General features: G+C 48.5%; 1 protein-coding gene across 1 annotated transcript; it reads left to right on the top strand.

Moving 5' to 3' along the window:
- Nucleotides 1-315: 315 nt before the first annotated feature.
- LOC145337806 (protease-associated domain-containing protein 1-like) lies at nucleotides 316-10678 on the top strand. Its single transcript, XM_080182658.1, has 5 exons — nucleotides 316-433; nucleotides 3553-3653; nucleotides 6624-6733; nucleotides 9464-9631; nucleotides 10430-10678. The coding sequence occupies exons 1-5, from the start codon at nucleotides 361-363 to the stop codon at nucleotides 10548-10550; spliced, it is 573 nt and encodes a 190-aa protein (XP_080038784.1). The 5' UTR covers nucleotides 316-360; the 3' UTR covers nucleotides 10551-10678.
- Nucleotides 10679-17948: the final 7270 nt, after the last annotated feature.

Consider the following 17948-nt stretch of genomic DNA (forward strand, 5'->3'; position numbering starts at 1 on the left):
GCGGTTCCTGCCACAGGGCGGGACCCGGCTTTCGGGGTCTGATTGGTCACTACCTTCACCAATAGGGAACCAGGTTTCCTCGGGCTGTCCAATGAGGAGACGAGCTGGCCTGCGCGTGAAGCTCGACGGGGGGGGGGGTGTCAGCCAATGGGAGGCGGGATGGGGGCGGCGCAGCCAATGGGAGGCGGGGTATTCGGGGAAGGGGGAAGAGCAGCCAATGGGAGGCGGCGCAGCCAATGGGAGGCGGGGTGTGGGGGCGGCGCAGCCAATGGGAGGCGGGGTACGGTGTGGGGGCGGGCTCTCGGTCCCCGGGTTGACAGCGGCGGGAGGCCGGAGGGAAGCCGGCCGGTGGGCAGGAGGATGGGGCCGCTGATGTCCGCCTGCTTTCCAGCTCTCCTCTTCCTCCTGCTGCAGCGCACTCTGCTCAGTGCGGGTGAGTGAGGCCGGGGATGGGAGCCCATTGCTGCTGCTGCTGCTGCTGCTTCTCTCCCTCTGACAGTTGCTCGGCCCAGTCTCTCAGAGCAGCTTCAGCCCAGAGCAGGCATCAACTCACCCCAACCTGCCAGCTCCCTGAGCCTGGGCATTCAAATCCCACTGCCGAGGGGGTGCTGCATTGCCGGCGGTGCCGAGGGGGTGCTGCACTGCTGGTGCTGCCAAGTGGGTGCCGTGCAGCTGGTGGGGTGCCATATTGCCAGCGCTACCAAAGGGGTGCTGCACTGTCGGCGGTGCCGATGGGGTGCTGCACTGTCGGCGGCGCCAATGGGGTGCTGCACTGTCGGCGGCGCCGATGGGGTGCTGCACTGTCGGCGGCGCCGATGGGGTGCTGCTCTGTCGGCGGCGCCGATGGGGTGCAGCACTGTCGGCGGCGCCGAGGGGGTGCTGCCCTGCTGGTGTTGCCAAGTGGGTGCCATGTTGCTGATGGGGTGCCATATTGCCAGCGCTACCAAAGGGGTGCAGCACTGCCAGCAGTATTGAGGGGTGCCACACTGCCAGGGGCGCTGCACTGTTGCCGGTGCGAGGGGGTGCCGCACTGTCAGCGGTGCCAAGGGAGTGCTACACTGTCAGCGGTGCCAAGGGAGTGCTGCACTGTCAGCAGTGCTAAGGGAGTGCCGCACTGTCAGCGGTGCCAAGGGAGTGCCGCACTGTCAGCGGTGCCAAGGGAGTGCCGCACTGTCAGCAGTGCCAAGGGAGTGCCACACTGTCAGCAGTGCCAAGGGAGTGCCACACTGTCAGCAGTGCCAAGGGAGTGCCACACTGTCAGCAGTGCCAAGGGAGTGCCACACTGTCAGCAGTGCCAAGGGAGTGCCGCACTGTCAGCGGTGCCGAGGGGGTGCTGCACTGTCAGCGGTGTTGAGGGGTGCCACACTGTTGGTGGTGCCGAGGAGGTGCTGCACTATTGGTGGTGCCAAGGAGGTGCTGCACTGTTGCTGGTGCCAAGGGGGTGCTGTACTGTTGCTGGTGTCAAGGGGTTACTGCACTGTTGCTGGTGTGAGGGGGTGCTGCACTGCCGGCAGTGTCGAGGGGGTGCCACACTGTCGGGAATGCTGACTGTCCCCTTGCATTGCATATTGGTGACATGGGGGTGCAGTGGTTAGCACTGCTGCCTCACAGTGCCAGGAACCCAAGTTCTATTCCCAGCTCGGGTCACTGTTTGTGTGGAGTTTGCATGTTCTCCCTGTGTCTGCATGGGTTTCCTCTGGGTGCTCCGGATACCTCCCACAGTCTGAAAGACGTGCTGGTTAGGTGCATTGGCCATGCTAAATGTGTGGATTTACAAGAATAGGGCCTGGATAAGAGGCTGCGTTGGAGAGTTGGTGCACACTCAGTGGGCCGAATGGCCTCCTTCTGCAAAGTAGGGAATATGATTCTGTGATTCCAGATCACTATTTTGTGCGCACACTCAATTGGCTGAATGAACCCCTGAACTATAATCATTCTATGATGCCTGCTGACTGGGGTATCGCAACATAGAAACTGGGAATGAGAGTAGGCCATTCAGCCCTCTGATCTCACTCCACCATTCAGTATGATCATAGCTGATCTCCTATCGCAACACCATACTGCTGTGCTCCCCCCATACCTCTTGACCCCTTGTCTAAGAATAACAAGAATAAAGTGATTGCCTTATTCAAACACAGAAGATCTTGAAGAGAGTTGAGAGCGTGGATGCTGAGAGGATGTTTGCTCTAGTGAAAGAGACCAGAACCAGGGGACACAGTTTAAAGAGGGAAATGAGAATTTGTTTTTCTCTCAGAAGGCCCCTAGTCTGAGCAGTGGAGGCTGGGTCATTGAATTCATTGAATTCAATTTAGTGAATTCGACGACATGTCTCAAAAATGTTCTACAAACGACTTAGTGCCATTTCCCTGTCTTTTCCCTGTACCCTTACACATTGTTTCTACACAACAATCATCTGATGCCCCCTCGAACGCCTCAATTGAACCTGCATCCCCCACACTCCCAGCCAGTGCATTCCAGACCCAAACCACTCGCTGTGTGAAAAAGCTTTTTTTTTTCACATCACATTCCTTTTCGCAAATCACTTTAAATCTGTACCCTGCCATCCTTAATCCTTTCCCGAATGGGAACAGTTTACTCTTCATGATCTTGAACATTTCTATCAAATCTCCTCTTAGCCTTCCTCTCTCCGAGGAGAACAGTCGCAACCTGTCCAATCTCTCCTCCTTACTGAAGTTTCTCGTCCCTAGAACGATTCTTCTAATCCTTTTGTGCACTCTCTCCAATGCGTTCACATCCTTCCAATAGTGTGACAGCCAGAACTGAACACCAAATTCCAGTTGAGGTCTAACTAGTGTTTTGTATGAGTTCAGTATAACCCCCTTGTTCTTGTACTCTATGCCCCTGTTAATAAAAACCTAGGATACTTTCTGTTTTATTAACTGCTCTCTCCTGCTATCTTTGGTGATCAATGCACATGTGCACCATGTCCCTCTGTTCCTGCAACCCTTGACAAATTGTACCCCTAATTTTATATTATCTGTCCATGTTCTTCCTACCAAGATGCACCATCTCACACTTCTCTGTTGGCCATGCTAAATTCTCTCTCAGTGTACCCAAACAGGCGCCGGAGTATGGCAACTCGGGGATTTTCACAGTAAATTCTTTGCAGTAATGTAGTGTAAGCCTTCTTGTAACACTAATAAATAAACTAAACAGAACTTCATCTGTCACCTATCTATGCACCGCACCAATTGTCTATGTTGTTTTGAAGTTCTTAATACTTCACATCATATCACCTACAACTTTCAAATTGCTTCCTGCATACCAAGCTCGTGATCATTAGTAAATCAGGAAAAGCAAGGATTCCAATACCGACCCCTGAGAAACTCCACTTTCCAATGACCAAAAAATATTCACTGACCATTACTCTCTGGGTCCTATTATTTAGCCAATTTTTTATCCATGTTGCTACTGTTCCTTTTGTCCCAATTTCTCCCTTCTCAACAATATTCAATTAATCAATCAATAGGTTGTAGTGATTGATGCCTTTCTCCTGTGTTTAATGTGTATCTTTTTAAATCTTTCTAACAGGTCTGGGGGTTAACGAATATTTATATTTCCAAGTTCTGAGCCCAGGAGACATACGCTACATCTTTCAGACTAACCTGGCCAAGGACTTTGGTGGTATTTTTGTAAGTACCAGCTAGTTTTCAATGATACTGCAGTTCTCCAGTCCCTTTCAACATAGCAAAGAGTACAGGTCACGTGAACAAAAAAGTAAAAGTTTATTTATTGGTAACAAGTCGGCTTACGTTAACGCCGCAGTGAAGTTATTATGAAAATCCCCTAGTCGCCACCCTCGCCTGTTGGGATATACTGAGGGAGAATTTAGCAATGGCCAATGTACCTAACCAGTACGTCTTTCAGACTGTGGGAGGAAACCGGAGCACACGGAGGAAACCCACGCAGACACTGGGAGAACGTGCAGACTCCACAAAGACAGTGACCCAAGCCTGAGAATCGAGCCTGGGTCCCTGATGCTGTGAGGCAGCAGTGCTAACCACTGTGCCACCCAGATGTTGAACAGAGTTGGTCTTCTCGCTTCTTGGCAGAAAATACTGGAAAATCTCAGCAGGTTTGACAACATCTGTGGGGAGAGAATAGAGCCAACGTTTTGAGTCTAGATGAGCCTTCATCAGAGCCTGGCATTATCAGAACAGATATGGTGGAGGCGAAGGAACTGAGAGAATGGGGATAGAACATTACAGCGCAGTACAGGCCCTTCAGCCCTCAATGTTGCGCTGACCAGTGGAACGAATCTAATGACCCGCTAATCCAATGACCATTTGAATGCCCTTAAAGTTGGCGAGTCCACAACTGCTGCAGGCAGGGCATTCCACGCCCTTACTACCCTCTGAATGAAGAACCTACCTCTGACATCTGTCCTATAATTATCACCCCTCAATTTAAAGCTATGTCCCCTTGTGTTAGCCATCACCATCCGAGGAAAATGGCTCTCACTGTCCACCTTATCTAACACTCTGATCATCTTGTATGCCTCAATTAGGTCACCTCTTAACCTTCTTCTCTCTAACGAAAACAACCTCAAGTCCCTCAGCCTTTCCTCATAAGACCTTCCCACCATACCAGGCAACATCCTGGTAAACCTCCTCTGCACCCTTTCCAATGCTTCCACATCTTTCTTATAATGCGGCGACCAGAACTGTACACAATACTCCAAGTGCGGCCGCACCAGAGTTTTGTACAGTTGCAACATGATCTCACGGCTCCAAAATTCAATCCCTCTATCAATAAAAGCTAACACACCGTACGCCTTCTTAACAACCTTATCAACCTGGGTGCCAACTTTCAGGGATCTATGCACATGTACCCTGAGATCTCTCTGCTTATCGACACTACCAAGAGTCCTTCCATTAGCCCTATATTCTGTATTTGGGATGGAGTCCTTACAGGATGTGGGGTGTGAAGAGCTGTATTCAAGGCAATTGTGGGAACTGGTGAATTGGTAATGGATACTAGTGGGCAATTTATCATCAGAAATGGAGACAGAGAGGTCAGGGAAGAGAAGAGAAGTGTCAGAAATGAAGTGTGTGAAGGTGATAGAGGGGTGGAAATTGGAAGCAAAATTTTTCCAGGTCCAGACGAGACATGAAGCAGCACAGAAACAGTCGTCAATATACAAATAAAGGAGTTGTGGGAGGGGGCTGGAGTAGGACTGGAAAAGGGAATGCTCCTCCAAACCCATAAAGACACGAGCAGAACTGGGACCCATGCAGGTGGGCCCAGAGCCACACCTTTTATTTGGAGGAAGTGAGACAGGTTAAAGGAGAACTTGCTGAGTGAGAGAAGCAGTTCAGCCAGATGGAGGAGAGCGGTGGTGGATGTGGACTGTTCAGACCTCTGTTCAAGAAAGAAGCAAAGAGCTTTGAGGCCATCCTGGTGGGGAATAGTGGTGTAGAGGGTTTGGACATCCATGGTGAGGAGGAGGCGGTTTGGGCAGGGGAACTGGAAGTTGTTGGCATCAGAGGAATCGTGGATGTCGGTGGGAAGAGACTGGACAAGAGGAGAGAGAATGAGCCGAGGTAGGAGGAAATGAGCTTATGGGGCAGGAACAGGCTAACACGATGAGCCTACTGGGGCAGTCCTGTTTGACAAAGGGTGATCTAGACTCGAAACGTTGGCTCTATTCTCTCCCCACAGATGCTGTCAGACCTGCTTTCCAGCATTTTTTGGTTTTGTTTCAGATTCCAGCATCCGCAGTATTTTGATTATTTTCCTCATTCCTTGAGTTTGTTACAGAAGGAGGGAAACAGATGCCGTTGATATAAGAACATAAGAACATAAGAAATAGGAGCAGGAGTAGGCCATCTAGCCCTTTGAGCCTGCCCCGCCATTCAATAAGATCATGGCTGATCTGTCGTGGCTCAGTTCCACATTCCCGCCCTCTCCCCATAACCCTTAATCCCCTCGCTTATCAAAAACCCATCAACCCGCATCTTAAAAATATTTAGCGAGGCAGCCTCCACCACCTCAACGGGCAGAGAATTCCAGAGATTCACCACCCTTTGAGTGAAGAAGTTCTTCCTCAACTCCGTTCTAAACCGCCCCCCCTTTATCTTGAGGCTGTGCCCCCAAGCCCTCAGGATTATCGACCCTAATAATCACATTTTAATTTGACGTTTTTAAATTTCCTTTGTACCTGTTTGGGTACACTGAGGGAGAATTTAACATGGCCAATGCACATAACCAGCATGTCTTGCGGACTGTGGGCGGAAACTGGAGCATTCGGTGGAAGCCCACGCAGGTACTGGGAGAACGTGCAGACTCCGCACAGAAATTGACCCAAGCCAGGAATAGAACCCGGGTCCCCGGTGCTGGGAGGCAGCAGTGCTAACCACAGTGCTACCATGCTGTCCCAGATCTGGTGTTCATACCTAGCCTGGCCTGGCTCCAGACCCCCCAGGTTGACTTTTAGCTACCCTCTGAAATAGTCCAGCAAAATACTCAGCCGTACCACACTGCCAGTGGAAAGGTTGGGTAATTAGGAAGGGGCAACAAGTGCTGGGATTCCGGTGGTGCCCACATCCCACACGAGACTGAGAAAAGTGTTTGGAATATTGACTTTACCTTTCTCCACGCAGCACACCAGGTATGAACAGATCTATCTGGTTCCCGCTGACCCACCTCACGCCTGCAACGATTTAAACAACGGCGCGTTCATTCAGGATCAGATCGCCTTGGTGGAGCGAGGGTAAGTTTTAGCTGTTCAGAGTGAAAACCTACATTTCACACACCTTTCAGAAACTCAATTTTCAAAATGCTTTGCAACCAATTAAGTACTTTTGAAGTATTGTCGCTATTAGAAACCTCCCCCCGCTGCTAGGGTTAAGGATGTCTCAGGGTGGTTGCAGGATGTTCTGAAGAGGAAGGGTGAACAGCCAGTTGTTGTGGTACACATCGGTACCAATGACAGAGGTGAAATAAGGGATGAAGGTCCTAAAAGCAGAATAGAAGGACCTAGGAAGCAATTGGAAAAGTAGGACCTCAAAGCTAGCATTGCTTCCAATGCCACATGCTAGTCAAAGTAGAAACAGCACAATTTATAGGATGAATATGTGGCTGAAATGATGAGGTGAGGGGGAGGGTTTCAGATTCCTAGCGCATTGGGACCAGTTCTGGGGAATGTGGGATCCAAATGCCAAATTTTTGACAGCTCGTTCAATCTAGCAATGTCCCTTTGCAACTTCCAGCTCCTTAATATAACTCACTGCTTATTTAGCGAGTAAAGGAAGAATCTGGAGCCAGTCTTGACGTAGGTTTATTGTCAAAACCCAGGGAAGTTTTGGGGACGTGGGGAGAAAGCGGGAAAGTGGAACTGATCCGCTTCAGATCAGCCATGATCTCAGTGAATGGCGGGGCAGGCTCGAAGGGCTAGATGGCCTACTCCTGCTTCTATTTCTTATGTTCTAATGGAACAGAGGGACAAACTCCCTTTTCCTCACCAACCACCACCTCCCCCCAACATCCCCCCCCCCCCCCCCCCCCCACCCACCCCATCGCTCCTTAGTCTTGGTCCTTCGGAGACACCCTGCCAATTAGCCCTACCCTCTGTCTTCAACCTCCCAATCAACTCATTACTGGTGTAACGCAGGAAGTACGGCAGTAAGATCCCATAAACATCAATGAGATCTCATGGTGTTCTGGTCAATATTGCTCCCTTAACTAGGTTGGCACAGTAGTTAGCACTGCTGCTTCAGAGCATCAGCGTCCCAGGTTCAATTCCAGCCTCGGGTCACTGTCCGTGTGGAGTCTACACATCTTCCCCATGTCTGCGTGGGTATCCTCCGGGTGCTCCGGTTTCATCCCACAGTTCAAAGATGTGTGGGTTAGGTTGATTGGCCATGCTAAATTGCCTCTAGTGTCAGGGTGATTAGCAGGGTAAATGCATGGGGTTTTAGGAATAGGGCCTGGGTGGGATTGTAGTTGGTACAGACGTGATGGGCCAAATGGCCTCCTTCTGCACTGTAGGAATTCTATGAATAACTAAACAAAGCTCAGTAACTGTCTCCTCATATCCTTTCTTTTAATGTGATCTTGCTTTGCACAGATCAGCTGTTATGTTCCATTCTGGAAAGAAAGGCGTTGGCTGTGAAAGAATTTACAATGTCTTGGTGTAGTGAGGAAAAACTTCCAATCTTTTGTTATTTATTTACTCCTAACCTTTTGTCCCTGGAATCCAAATGGTCACTTTGAGCAAATGGATCAGTCCAGGTTCAGATCATTTAATGGTCTTCTTCTGTTGATTGGATAGAATCATACAGCGCAGAAGAGGCCCTTCGGCCCATCGAGTTTGTACCAACACACGATAAACACCTGGCCTCCCACCTAATCCCACCTGCCAGCACTTGGCCCACAGCCCTGAATCTTATGCCGTGCCATTTGCTCATCCAGGTCACTTTTAAAGGACATGAGGCATCCCGCCTCCACCACCCTCCCAAGCAGCGCATTCCAGACCCTCACCACCCTCTGGGTAAAAAGGTTTTCCCTCAAATCCCCCCCCTAAACCTCCTGCCCCTCACCTGTGTCCCCTTGTGAATGACCCTTCAACTAAGGGGACCAGCAGCTCCCGATCCACCCTGTCCATGCTCCTCACGACCTTGAGCACCTCAGTCAGGTCGGCCCTCAGTCTCCTCTGTTCCAATGCAAACAATCCAAGCCGACCCAACCTCCCTTCGTAACTTAAATGTTCCATCCCAGGCAGCATCCTGGTGAATCTCCTCTGCACCTCCTCCGGTGCAATCACGTCCTTAGTTTTAGAATCCCTCAGTATTCAGGATAATAATCCTCAGCCTGGTTTTTGAAAGATTTTGCTTTTACTGTGCCTTTCTCAGCACTTTAGAACAAAGAACAATACGGACAGGAACAGGCCCTTGGACCCTCCAAGCCTGGCCCGATCATGATGCCTGCCTAATGTAAAACCGGATGCACTCGGAGTCCGTGTTCATTCATTCTCAGTCTATTCATTTTTCGATTCATTGTCCCTTAAATGCCGCTATTGTACCTGCTCCCACCACCTCCCACGTGTTCCAGACGTTGCTGCTTTGACTCCACTAGCATTGGTGGCTGAGTGAGTTAATGGATGGTGTAATATTAAGGTACCAAGCAGCGAGGGTAAGTCAGAGCCCCAGTCATTGAGCAGTCGGTCTTGCTGAGGGATGCATGTGTAGATATTGGGACAGGCACAGTTGTGATGGTCGAAGGGCCAACTCGCACATGAGAACTGACTCCCCTTGCCTGAGGCTCTGAAGAGTTGAAGACCTCATGAAAATTGTGCTGACAGTGAGAAAGTGTGTGTGTGTGTGTGTGTGTGTGTGTGTGTGTGTGTGTGTGTGTGTGTGTGTGTGAGGGAGAGAGAGAGCCCTTCACCAGAGGAGGGGAATGCATTGGAAATCACTAAAATACGTTTGTGTCCCCCACACAGGGCCTGCTCATTCCTGTCCAAAGCGCGGGTTATTCAGGAACATGGTGGCAGGGCAGTAATAATCTCGGACAACATGTACGATAACGACAGCTCCTATATCGAGATGGTGCAGGATGGAACGTCCAGAGACAGCGACATCCCAGCACTGTTCCTCCTCGGGAAGGATGGGTGAGTTTGTGTGTGGCTGGCAGTGAGGGTCACATCATCTACATTGGGGCTAACACCTCCATTAACCTCTGGGAAAAAACATCTGGTGGAACTGGACGAGTAAAGCAGAAAGTGTCGAGCCGAGTAGGGAAGCTTTATAAAGCTCTGCTTAGACCACAGCTGGAGAATTGCGCCCCTCTTCCTTTTCATCATACTTCAGAATCCCTGCAGTACGGAAGGAGGCTATTCAGCCTATCGAGTCTGCACCGACCACACTCCCACCCAGCCCCAATCCCTTTAGCCCCATGTATTTACCCTGCTAATCCCCCTGACACTAAGGGGCAACTTAGCATGGCCAATCAACCTAACCCACACACCTTTGGACTGTGGGAGGAAACCGGAGCACCCGGAGGAAACCCAAGCAGACACGAGGAGAATGTGCAACCTCCACTCAGTCATCCAAGCCCTTAGCGACAGAGGGACGAGCTAGGGTAAATGCATGGAGTTATGGGGATAGAACGTTGGGATTGTGGTTGGTGCAGACGAAATGGGCTGAGTGGCCTCATTCTGCACTGTAGGATTCTATGAGACTAGTTGTGGTGTTCTTCCAAAGAGCTGACACAGGTATGATGGGCTGAATGGCCTCCTTCACTGTCTTAATCAGTACTTAGTCCTAATGAGTTTTTGTTGATGAAATGCTGATCAGGTCACAGTTAGAGAACTGGCTGTGGGTACGGAAAGAGCCTCTCGTACACTGTAGTAAGTTCAGTTTCTGTAGTGTGACCGGACACTGATGCCGTTTTCTTTCTCCACTGTTAGGTACATGATCAGGCGATCTCTGGAGTTGCATGGTCTGCCGTGGGCTGTGATCTCGATACCGGTGAATGTGAGTGGGGTCCCGACGTTTCAGCTCAAACAGCCGCCATGGACCCTCTGGTGAACACAGAGACCCTCCGGTCTCCACCTGCCCGTTTGCACTAGTTTTCCAATAGATCCTCTCCCAATCGAGTGAAGAATTTATGATGTTTGTGGTTTCACACTTTATTTAATAAAGAAATCTGCTGTCCACTTTCACGTCCTCGCCAGCTTTCTTTCTCACTCAGTCAGTCTTGATTCTTGTGAGCAATGCGGGGTTGTGAGTACAGTCACTCTCCAGGTAAGGACATTAGTGAACCAGATGGGTTTTTACAATTGATAATAATTGTCATGATCATTATTGAGACTAACTTTATAATTCCATGTTTATTAATTGAATTTAAATTGGTCCAAGTCAACCTGGTCTGTGTTGGGTGTCTGGGGGGGAGGGGAGAGGAGATGGGGGGTAGGAGACCTCCAATGCTGCTTGTCAGAGGAGTAAAAAAAAAAGCCGCTTCCTTTCAGGAAGGAAATTGCTGATAGGCGGCTCCCAGACCACGCCAGCATGGCCAACCGAGCAAACCACTCTGTTTTACAAAACTGTGGCGCTTCAAGAAGGCCTACTCCAGGGCAACTGGGGATGGACAACATACTTGACATTCAATGGTATTACCAGACCATAGAACATAGGAGCTGAAGTAGGCCATTGAGCCCGCTCCGCCATACAATGGGATATGATCATTAGGATTGTATATTGGAGAACGATGCTAGGCAGCACTGAGGATTTAAAACAGAGCTTTATTTCCAAGTGTGTATTCTCTAACAGGGCTGCTGTTTCTCTGCCTATTTCCCACACTTGGGATTGTGACGTCATTGCGGTAAATACAGCGGAGCTCAGTAAGCCGCTAAGAATTAATATGAATACATAACCACCATCACTGAATCCCCCACTAAAAAATCCTGGGGGGTCACTATTGACCAGGAACTGAACTGGACTAGCCAAATACTGTGGCTACAAAACTAGTAAAAAGTCTGACAACACCAGGTTTTAGTCCAACCTATTTATTTGATAATATACTCACTAGCTTTCGGGGTTACCCCCTTCCGAAAGCTAGTGAGTATATTATCAAATAAATAGGTTGGACTAAAACCTGGTGTTGTCAGACTTTTTACTGTGTTTACGCCAGTCCAACGCCGGCATACCCACATCATGGCTACAAAACTAGGTCAGAGGCAAGTATCTCACTTCCTGACTCCCCAAAGCCTGTCCACTATCCAGTCGGAAGTGTGATAGAAACTTTCCATTTACGCGGATGAATACAGGACAAAGCAGCCCACTTGATCGCTACCCCTTCCACAAACATTCATACCCTCCACCACCAAGGCACGGTGGCAGCTGTGTGTACCATCTACAAGGTGCACTGCAGGAACTCATAAGAACTAGGAGCAGGAGTTGGCCATCTGGCCCCTCGAGCCAGCTGATGATGATTGGTGATTATTTGGATTGGATTCCGGGGAAGTGCCGGAAGATTGGAAAACGGCTAATGTTACGCCGTTGTTTAAGAAGGGTGGCAGGCAAAAGGCGGGGAATTATAGGCCGGTTAGTTTAACGTCTGTTGTAGGTAAAATGTTAGAATCCATGATCAAGGAGAAAATAACGAGGCATCTTGAGGAGAATTGTTTGATAGAGCAGACGCAGCATGGTTTCGTTAAGGGGAAGTCGTGTCTGACGAATTTATTGGAGTTCTATGAGGATGTGTCTCGGGCGGTGGATAGAGGAGAGCCGGTGGATGTGGTCTTTCTTGATTTTCAGAAGGCGTTTGACAAGGTGCCTCACAAGAGGTTATTACAGAAGGTCAGGGGGCATGGAGTTGGGGGTAGGGTGTTAGCGTGGATAGAGGATTGGCTGTCAAATAGGAGGCAGAGAGTGGGGGTCAATGGGTGCTATTCGGATTGGCGGTTGGTGACTAGTGGAGTGCCCCAGGGGTCGGTGCTGGGGCCTCAGCTATTTACCATTTATATAGATGATCTGGAGGAGGGAACCGAGTGTATGGTGTCGAAATTTGCTGATGACACCAAGATTGGTGGAACGGCAAATTGTGCGGAGGGTGTGGAGAGTCTGCAGAAGGATCTAGATAGGCTGGGCGAATGGGCCAGGAAATGGCAAATGGAATTTAATGTTGGCAAGTGCGAGGTGGTCCACTTTGGTAGGAATAATGGTAGGAAGGACTATTACTTACGTGGCGAAAAACTGCAGCAGGCGACAGTGCAGAGGGACCTCAGGGTCCTTGTGCATGAGTTGCAAAAACCCAGCCTGCAGGTGCAGCAGGTGGTCAGGAAGGCGAATGGGATGCTGGCCTTCATAGCGAGGGGGACTGAATATAAAAGTAGGGAGGTCTTGCTGCAGCTGTATAGGGCACTGGTGAGGCCGCAGCTGGAGTAGTGTGTGCAGTTTTGGTCACCGCACTTACGCAAGGATATTTTGGCCTTGGAGGAAGTGCAGAGGAGGTTTACTAGGCTGATTCTGGAGTTGAGGGGGTTGAACTATGAGGAGAGGCTGAATAAGCTAGGCTTGTACTCGTTAGAGTTTAGAAGAATGAGGGGAGATCTCATTGAGACATATAAGATGATAAATGGGATGGATAGGATAGAGGTGGAGAGGCTCTTCTCGCTCAGAAAGGACAGTAGGACTAGAGGGCACAGCCTCAAGATAAAGGGGGGGCAGTTTAGAATGGAGTTGAGGAAGAACTTCTTCACTCAAAGGGTGGTGAATCTCTGGAATTCTCTGCCCGTTGAAGTGGTGGAGGCTGCCTCGCTAAATATTTTTAAGACGCGGGTTGATAGGTTTTTGATAGGCAAGGGGATTAAGGATTATGGGGAGAGGGCGGGAAAGTGGAACTGAGCCACGACAGATCAGCCATGATCTTATTGAATGGCGGGGCAGGCTCGAAGGGCTAGATGGCCTACTCCTGCTCCTATTTCTTATGTTCTTATGTAGCTCCGCCATTCAATAAGATCATGGCTGATCTTCCTGTGGACTCAGCTCCACTTACCCGCCCACTCACCCCCTTAATTCCTTCACTGTTCAAAAATCTGTCTGTCTTAAAAACTTCAATTAGGTAGCCTCAACTACTTCATTGGTCAGGGAATTCCACAGATTCACAACCCTTTGGATGAAGTTGTTCCTCCTCAACTCAATCCTAAATCTGCTTCCCCTTATTTTGAGGCCATTCCTCTAGTTCTGGTTTCACCCACCAGTGGAAACGACCTCTCTGCTTCTATCTTCTCTATTCCCTTCATAATTTTATATGATTCTATAAGCTTCCCCTCTCATTCTTCTGAATTCCACTGAGTCTACTCATAGTCTGAAGTTTACAGCATGGGAACAGGACCTTCGGCCCAACTTATCCATGCCATTTTTTTTTAAACCCCTAAGCTAATCCCAATTGCCCACATTTGGCCCATATTCCTCTATAACCATCATATTCACATAACTATCTAAATATGTCTTAAAAGACAACAGTGTACTTGCCTCTACAACTATGTCTGGTAGCTTGTTCCAGACACTCGCCACCTTCTGTGTGAAAAAATTGCCCCTCTGGATACTTCTGCATCTCTCCCCTCTCACCTTAAACATGTGCCCTCTAGTTTTAGACTTCTCTACTTTTGGGAAAGGATATTGGCTAGCTGATCTGAGCCCATTATTTTATAGACCTGTATAAGGTCACCCCTCAGCCTCCTATCCAGCCTCTCCTTATAACTCAAACCATCAAGTTCCAATAGCATCCTAGTAAATCTTGTCTGCACTCTTCCTAGTTTAATAATATCTATTATAGGGTGACCAGAACTGTACACAGTACTCCAACTGTGGCCTTACCAACGTCTTACCACAAAACAAGATGTCTCAACAACTGTATTCAATATTCTGACCGATGAAACCAAGCATGCCGAATGCTTTCTTCACTATTCTGTACACCTGTGACTCCACTTTCAAGTAGCTATGAACATGTACCCCTAGATCTCTTTGTCCTATAACTCTCCCCAACATCCTACCATTAACTGAGTAAGTCCTGCCCTGGTTCAATCTACCAAAATGCATCACCTCGCATTTGTCTAAATTAAACTCCATCTGCCATTCGTCAACCCACTGGCCCAATTGATCAAGGTACCGCTGCAATCGGAGATAATGTTCTTCACTGTCCACTATGTCACTCTTCTTGGTGTCATCTGCAAACTTACCAACCATGCCTCCTATATTCTCATCCAAATCATTAATATAAATGACAAATAACAGTGGGCCCAGCACTGATCACTGAGGCATACCGCTGGTCATAGGCATCCATTTGAAAAACAACCCTCTACAACCACCTTGAAGCCAATTTTTTATCCATTTAGATACCTCACCCTGGGTCCCCTGAGATTTAACCTTATGCAACAACCTACCATGCAGTACTTTGTCAAAGACCTTGCTAAAATCCATGTAGACAACATCAACTGCACTGCCCTCATCTACCTTCTTGGCTACCCCCTTCAAAAAAAAACTCAAATTTGTGAGACATGATTTTCCACTCACAAAGCCATGCTAACTGTCTAATCAGTTCTTGTATCTCTGAATGCCAGTAAATCTTGTCTCTCAAAATGCCTTCCAACAACTTACTCACCACAGATGTGAGGCTCACTGGCCTGTAGTTCCCAGGCTTTTCCCTGCAGCCCTTTTTAAACAAAGGCACAACATTTGCCACTCTCCAATCTTCAGGCATCTCACCCATGACTATCGATGATTCAAATATCTCGGCTAGGGGACCCGCAATTTCCTCCCTAGCCTCCCACAGTGTCCTAGGATACACTTAATCAGGTCCCAGAATTTATCTACCTTGATGAGCTTTAAAACTTCCAGCATCGCCTTCTCTGTAATATGTACGCTCCTCAAGACATCACTATTTATTCCCCCAAGTTCCCTAACATCCATGCTTTTCTCAACAATACTGATAAGAACTATTCATTTAGGATCTCATCCATCTCTTGTGAATCCGCATATAGATGACCTTGTTGATCCTTAAGAGGCCCTAGTCTCTCCCTAGTTACTCTTCTGCCGTTTATGTGTTTGTAGAAGCTTTTTGGATTCTCCTTTGCCTTATAAGAACATAAGAACATAAGAAATAGGAGCAGGAGTAGGCCATCTAGCCCTTCGAGCCTGCCCCACCATTCAATAAGATCGTGGCTGATCTGTCGTGGCTCAGTTCCACATTCCCGCCCTCTCCCCATAACCCTTAATCCCTTATCTGCCAAAACAATCTCTTGTCTCCTTTTTGTCCTCCTGATTTCTCTTAACTCTACTCCTACACCCCCTGTACTCTTCAAGGGATTCACTTGCATGTCATGTGCCGCTTTCTTCTTCTTGACCAGAGCCTCAATATCCCAAGTCATCCAGTGTTCCCTACTTCTGCCAGCCTTACCCTTCACTCTAAGAGGAATGTGTTTACCTTGAACCCTGGTTAACATACTTTTGAAAGCCTGCCGCTTCCCAGGGTACAGTCCCAGTCCACTCAGTTTCTCCTCATAAGGCAACCCTCTCAACTCTGGAATCAACTGAATGAACCTCCTCGGCACCCCCTCCAGTGCCAGTATATTCTTCAAGTAAGGAGACCAAAACCGTACACAGTACTCCAGGTGTGGCCCCACCAGCACCTTATACAGCCGCAACATAATCTTTGTCTTCCTGGACACTGTTTACTTTCCCCGCTGTTGGGAAGGTACCTGATCGGGCATCCTCCTGAGCTTTGACAAAGGGTTATCTGGACTCAAAACATCAGCTCTTTTTCTCTCCTTACAGATGCTGCCAGACCGATTGCTCCCATTCATTCTGGCGGCGTCTCCCTCTAGTTCCCCGAACATGGGAGCTAGTCTGAATCCTGGCGGGATGAGAGATTCGATCGGGGCTGGAAAGTCCCCGATAATGAAGTAATAAACATATTTAAAATATATATTTAAAAAAGATTCAAATTACTTACCTGCCATCCCGCCGGTTTCCAGATTGGTCTGACCGGAGGCTGTTCACCGGCTCTGGGAGAAGCATTCCTGGCGCATGTGCAAATCCTGATACAAGGCTGGAGACAGGCATCTCCCACCGTGACCCAACAGAAAAGTTGGGATGGAAGAATCGTGGCCATAACCTCCTTGCTTGTAAACCCCATCCCTCTAGCAATGAAGGACACAATTCCATTTGCCTTCTTAATTACCTGCTGCACCTGCAAACCAAACTCACCAAGCCCCCTTAGAGAGCACCTTCCAAATCTACAACTAGGTCCATTGAGAAAGACAAGAGACACAGATACCAGGAATTTCCACTCCAAGCCACTCTCCGTCCTGACTTGGAAATAAATCGCCGTTCCTTCACTGTCCCTGGCTCAAAGGGATTCCCTCCCTAACAGCACTGTGGGTGTAGGTACACTGCGCGGACTGCAGTAGTTCAAGAAGGCAGCTCAAGGGCAATTAGTGATAGGCTACAACTGTTGGTCTAAACCAGCAACACCCATATCCATGAATATGGGATATCCCATGAACGAGTAAATGTTCAGCAGACTTATCAGCAATGGTGACGAGTGAACGAAACACTCGTCCATTGAATTATTGAGAGAGAGGGACTGTGGACTGCTCTGGCAGCTGTACGTTTATTCACCGCTGAACACGTACCCAACAGTCGGAGACTGAATGAAGACAACAGGAAGGCTTGACAGAGACCACAGACTCTTTGGAAATTTGGCATGTCAACTACAACTCTCACCAACTTTAACAGATGCTGGATAGAAAGCGTTCTTTCTGGTTGTATCACAGCTTGGTATGGGCTCCTGCTCTGCCCAAGACAGCAAGGAATTATAACAGGTCGTGAATGTACCCAATCCATCACACAAACCAGCCTCCCATCCACTGACTCTGTCTACACTTCCCACTTCCTCGGCAAAGCAGTCAGCATAATTAAGGACCCCACACAACCGGACATTCTCTTTTCCACCTTCTTCCATTGGGAGAAAGATACAAAAGTCTGAGGTCACGTACCGACCGACTCAAGAACAGCTTCTTCCCTGCTGCCGTCAGACTTTTGAATGGACCTGCCTCGCATTAAGTTGATCTTTCTCTGCACCCTAGCTGTGACTGTAACACTACGTTCTGCACTCTCTCCTTTCCTTCTCTATGAACAGTATGCTTTGTCTGTACAGCGCGCAAGAAACAATACTTTTCAGTGTACGTTAATACATGTGACAATAATAAATCAAATTAAATCAAAGCTGTTTTTCAAACCTTTATTGAGTACATGCAAGTTGATCACACTTCAGTGCTGAGATGCTGCAATGATTTGACCGGCAGCTATCACATTGCTGATCCAAGTAAATCCATCTGATCCAAGTTACAACCTATCCTAAAGCTGGTATTTATATACAGTTTCTCTCGAGATTATACACAACATTAAAAATCAGTTCCGCCA

This window comes from Carcharhinus amblyrhynchos, unplaced genomic scaffold (assembly GCF_965287045.1).
Source record: "Carcharhinus amblyrhynchos unplaced genomic scaffold, sCarAmb.v2.hapA scaffold_77, whole genome shotgun sequence".
Lineage (NCBI taxonomy): Eukaryota > Metazoa > Chordata > Chondrichthyes > Carcharhiniformes > Carcharhinidae > Carcharhinus > Carcharhinus amblyrhynchos.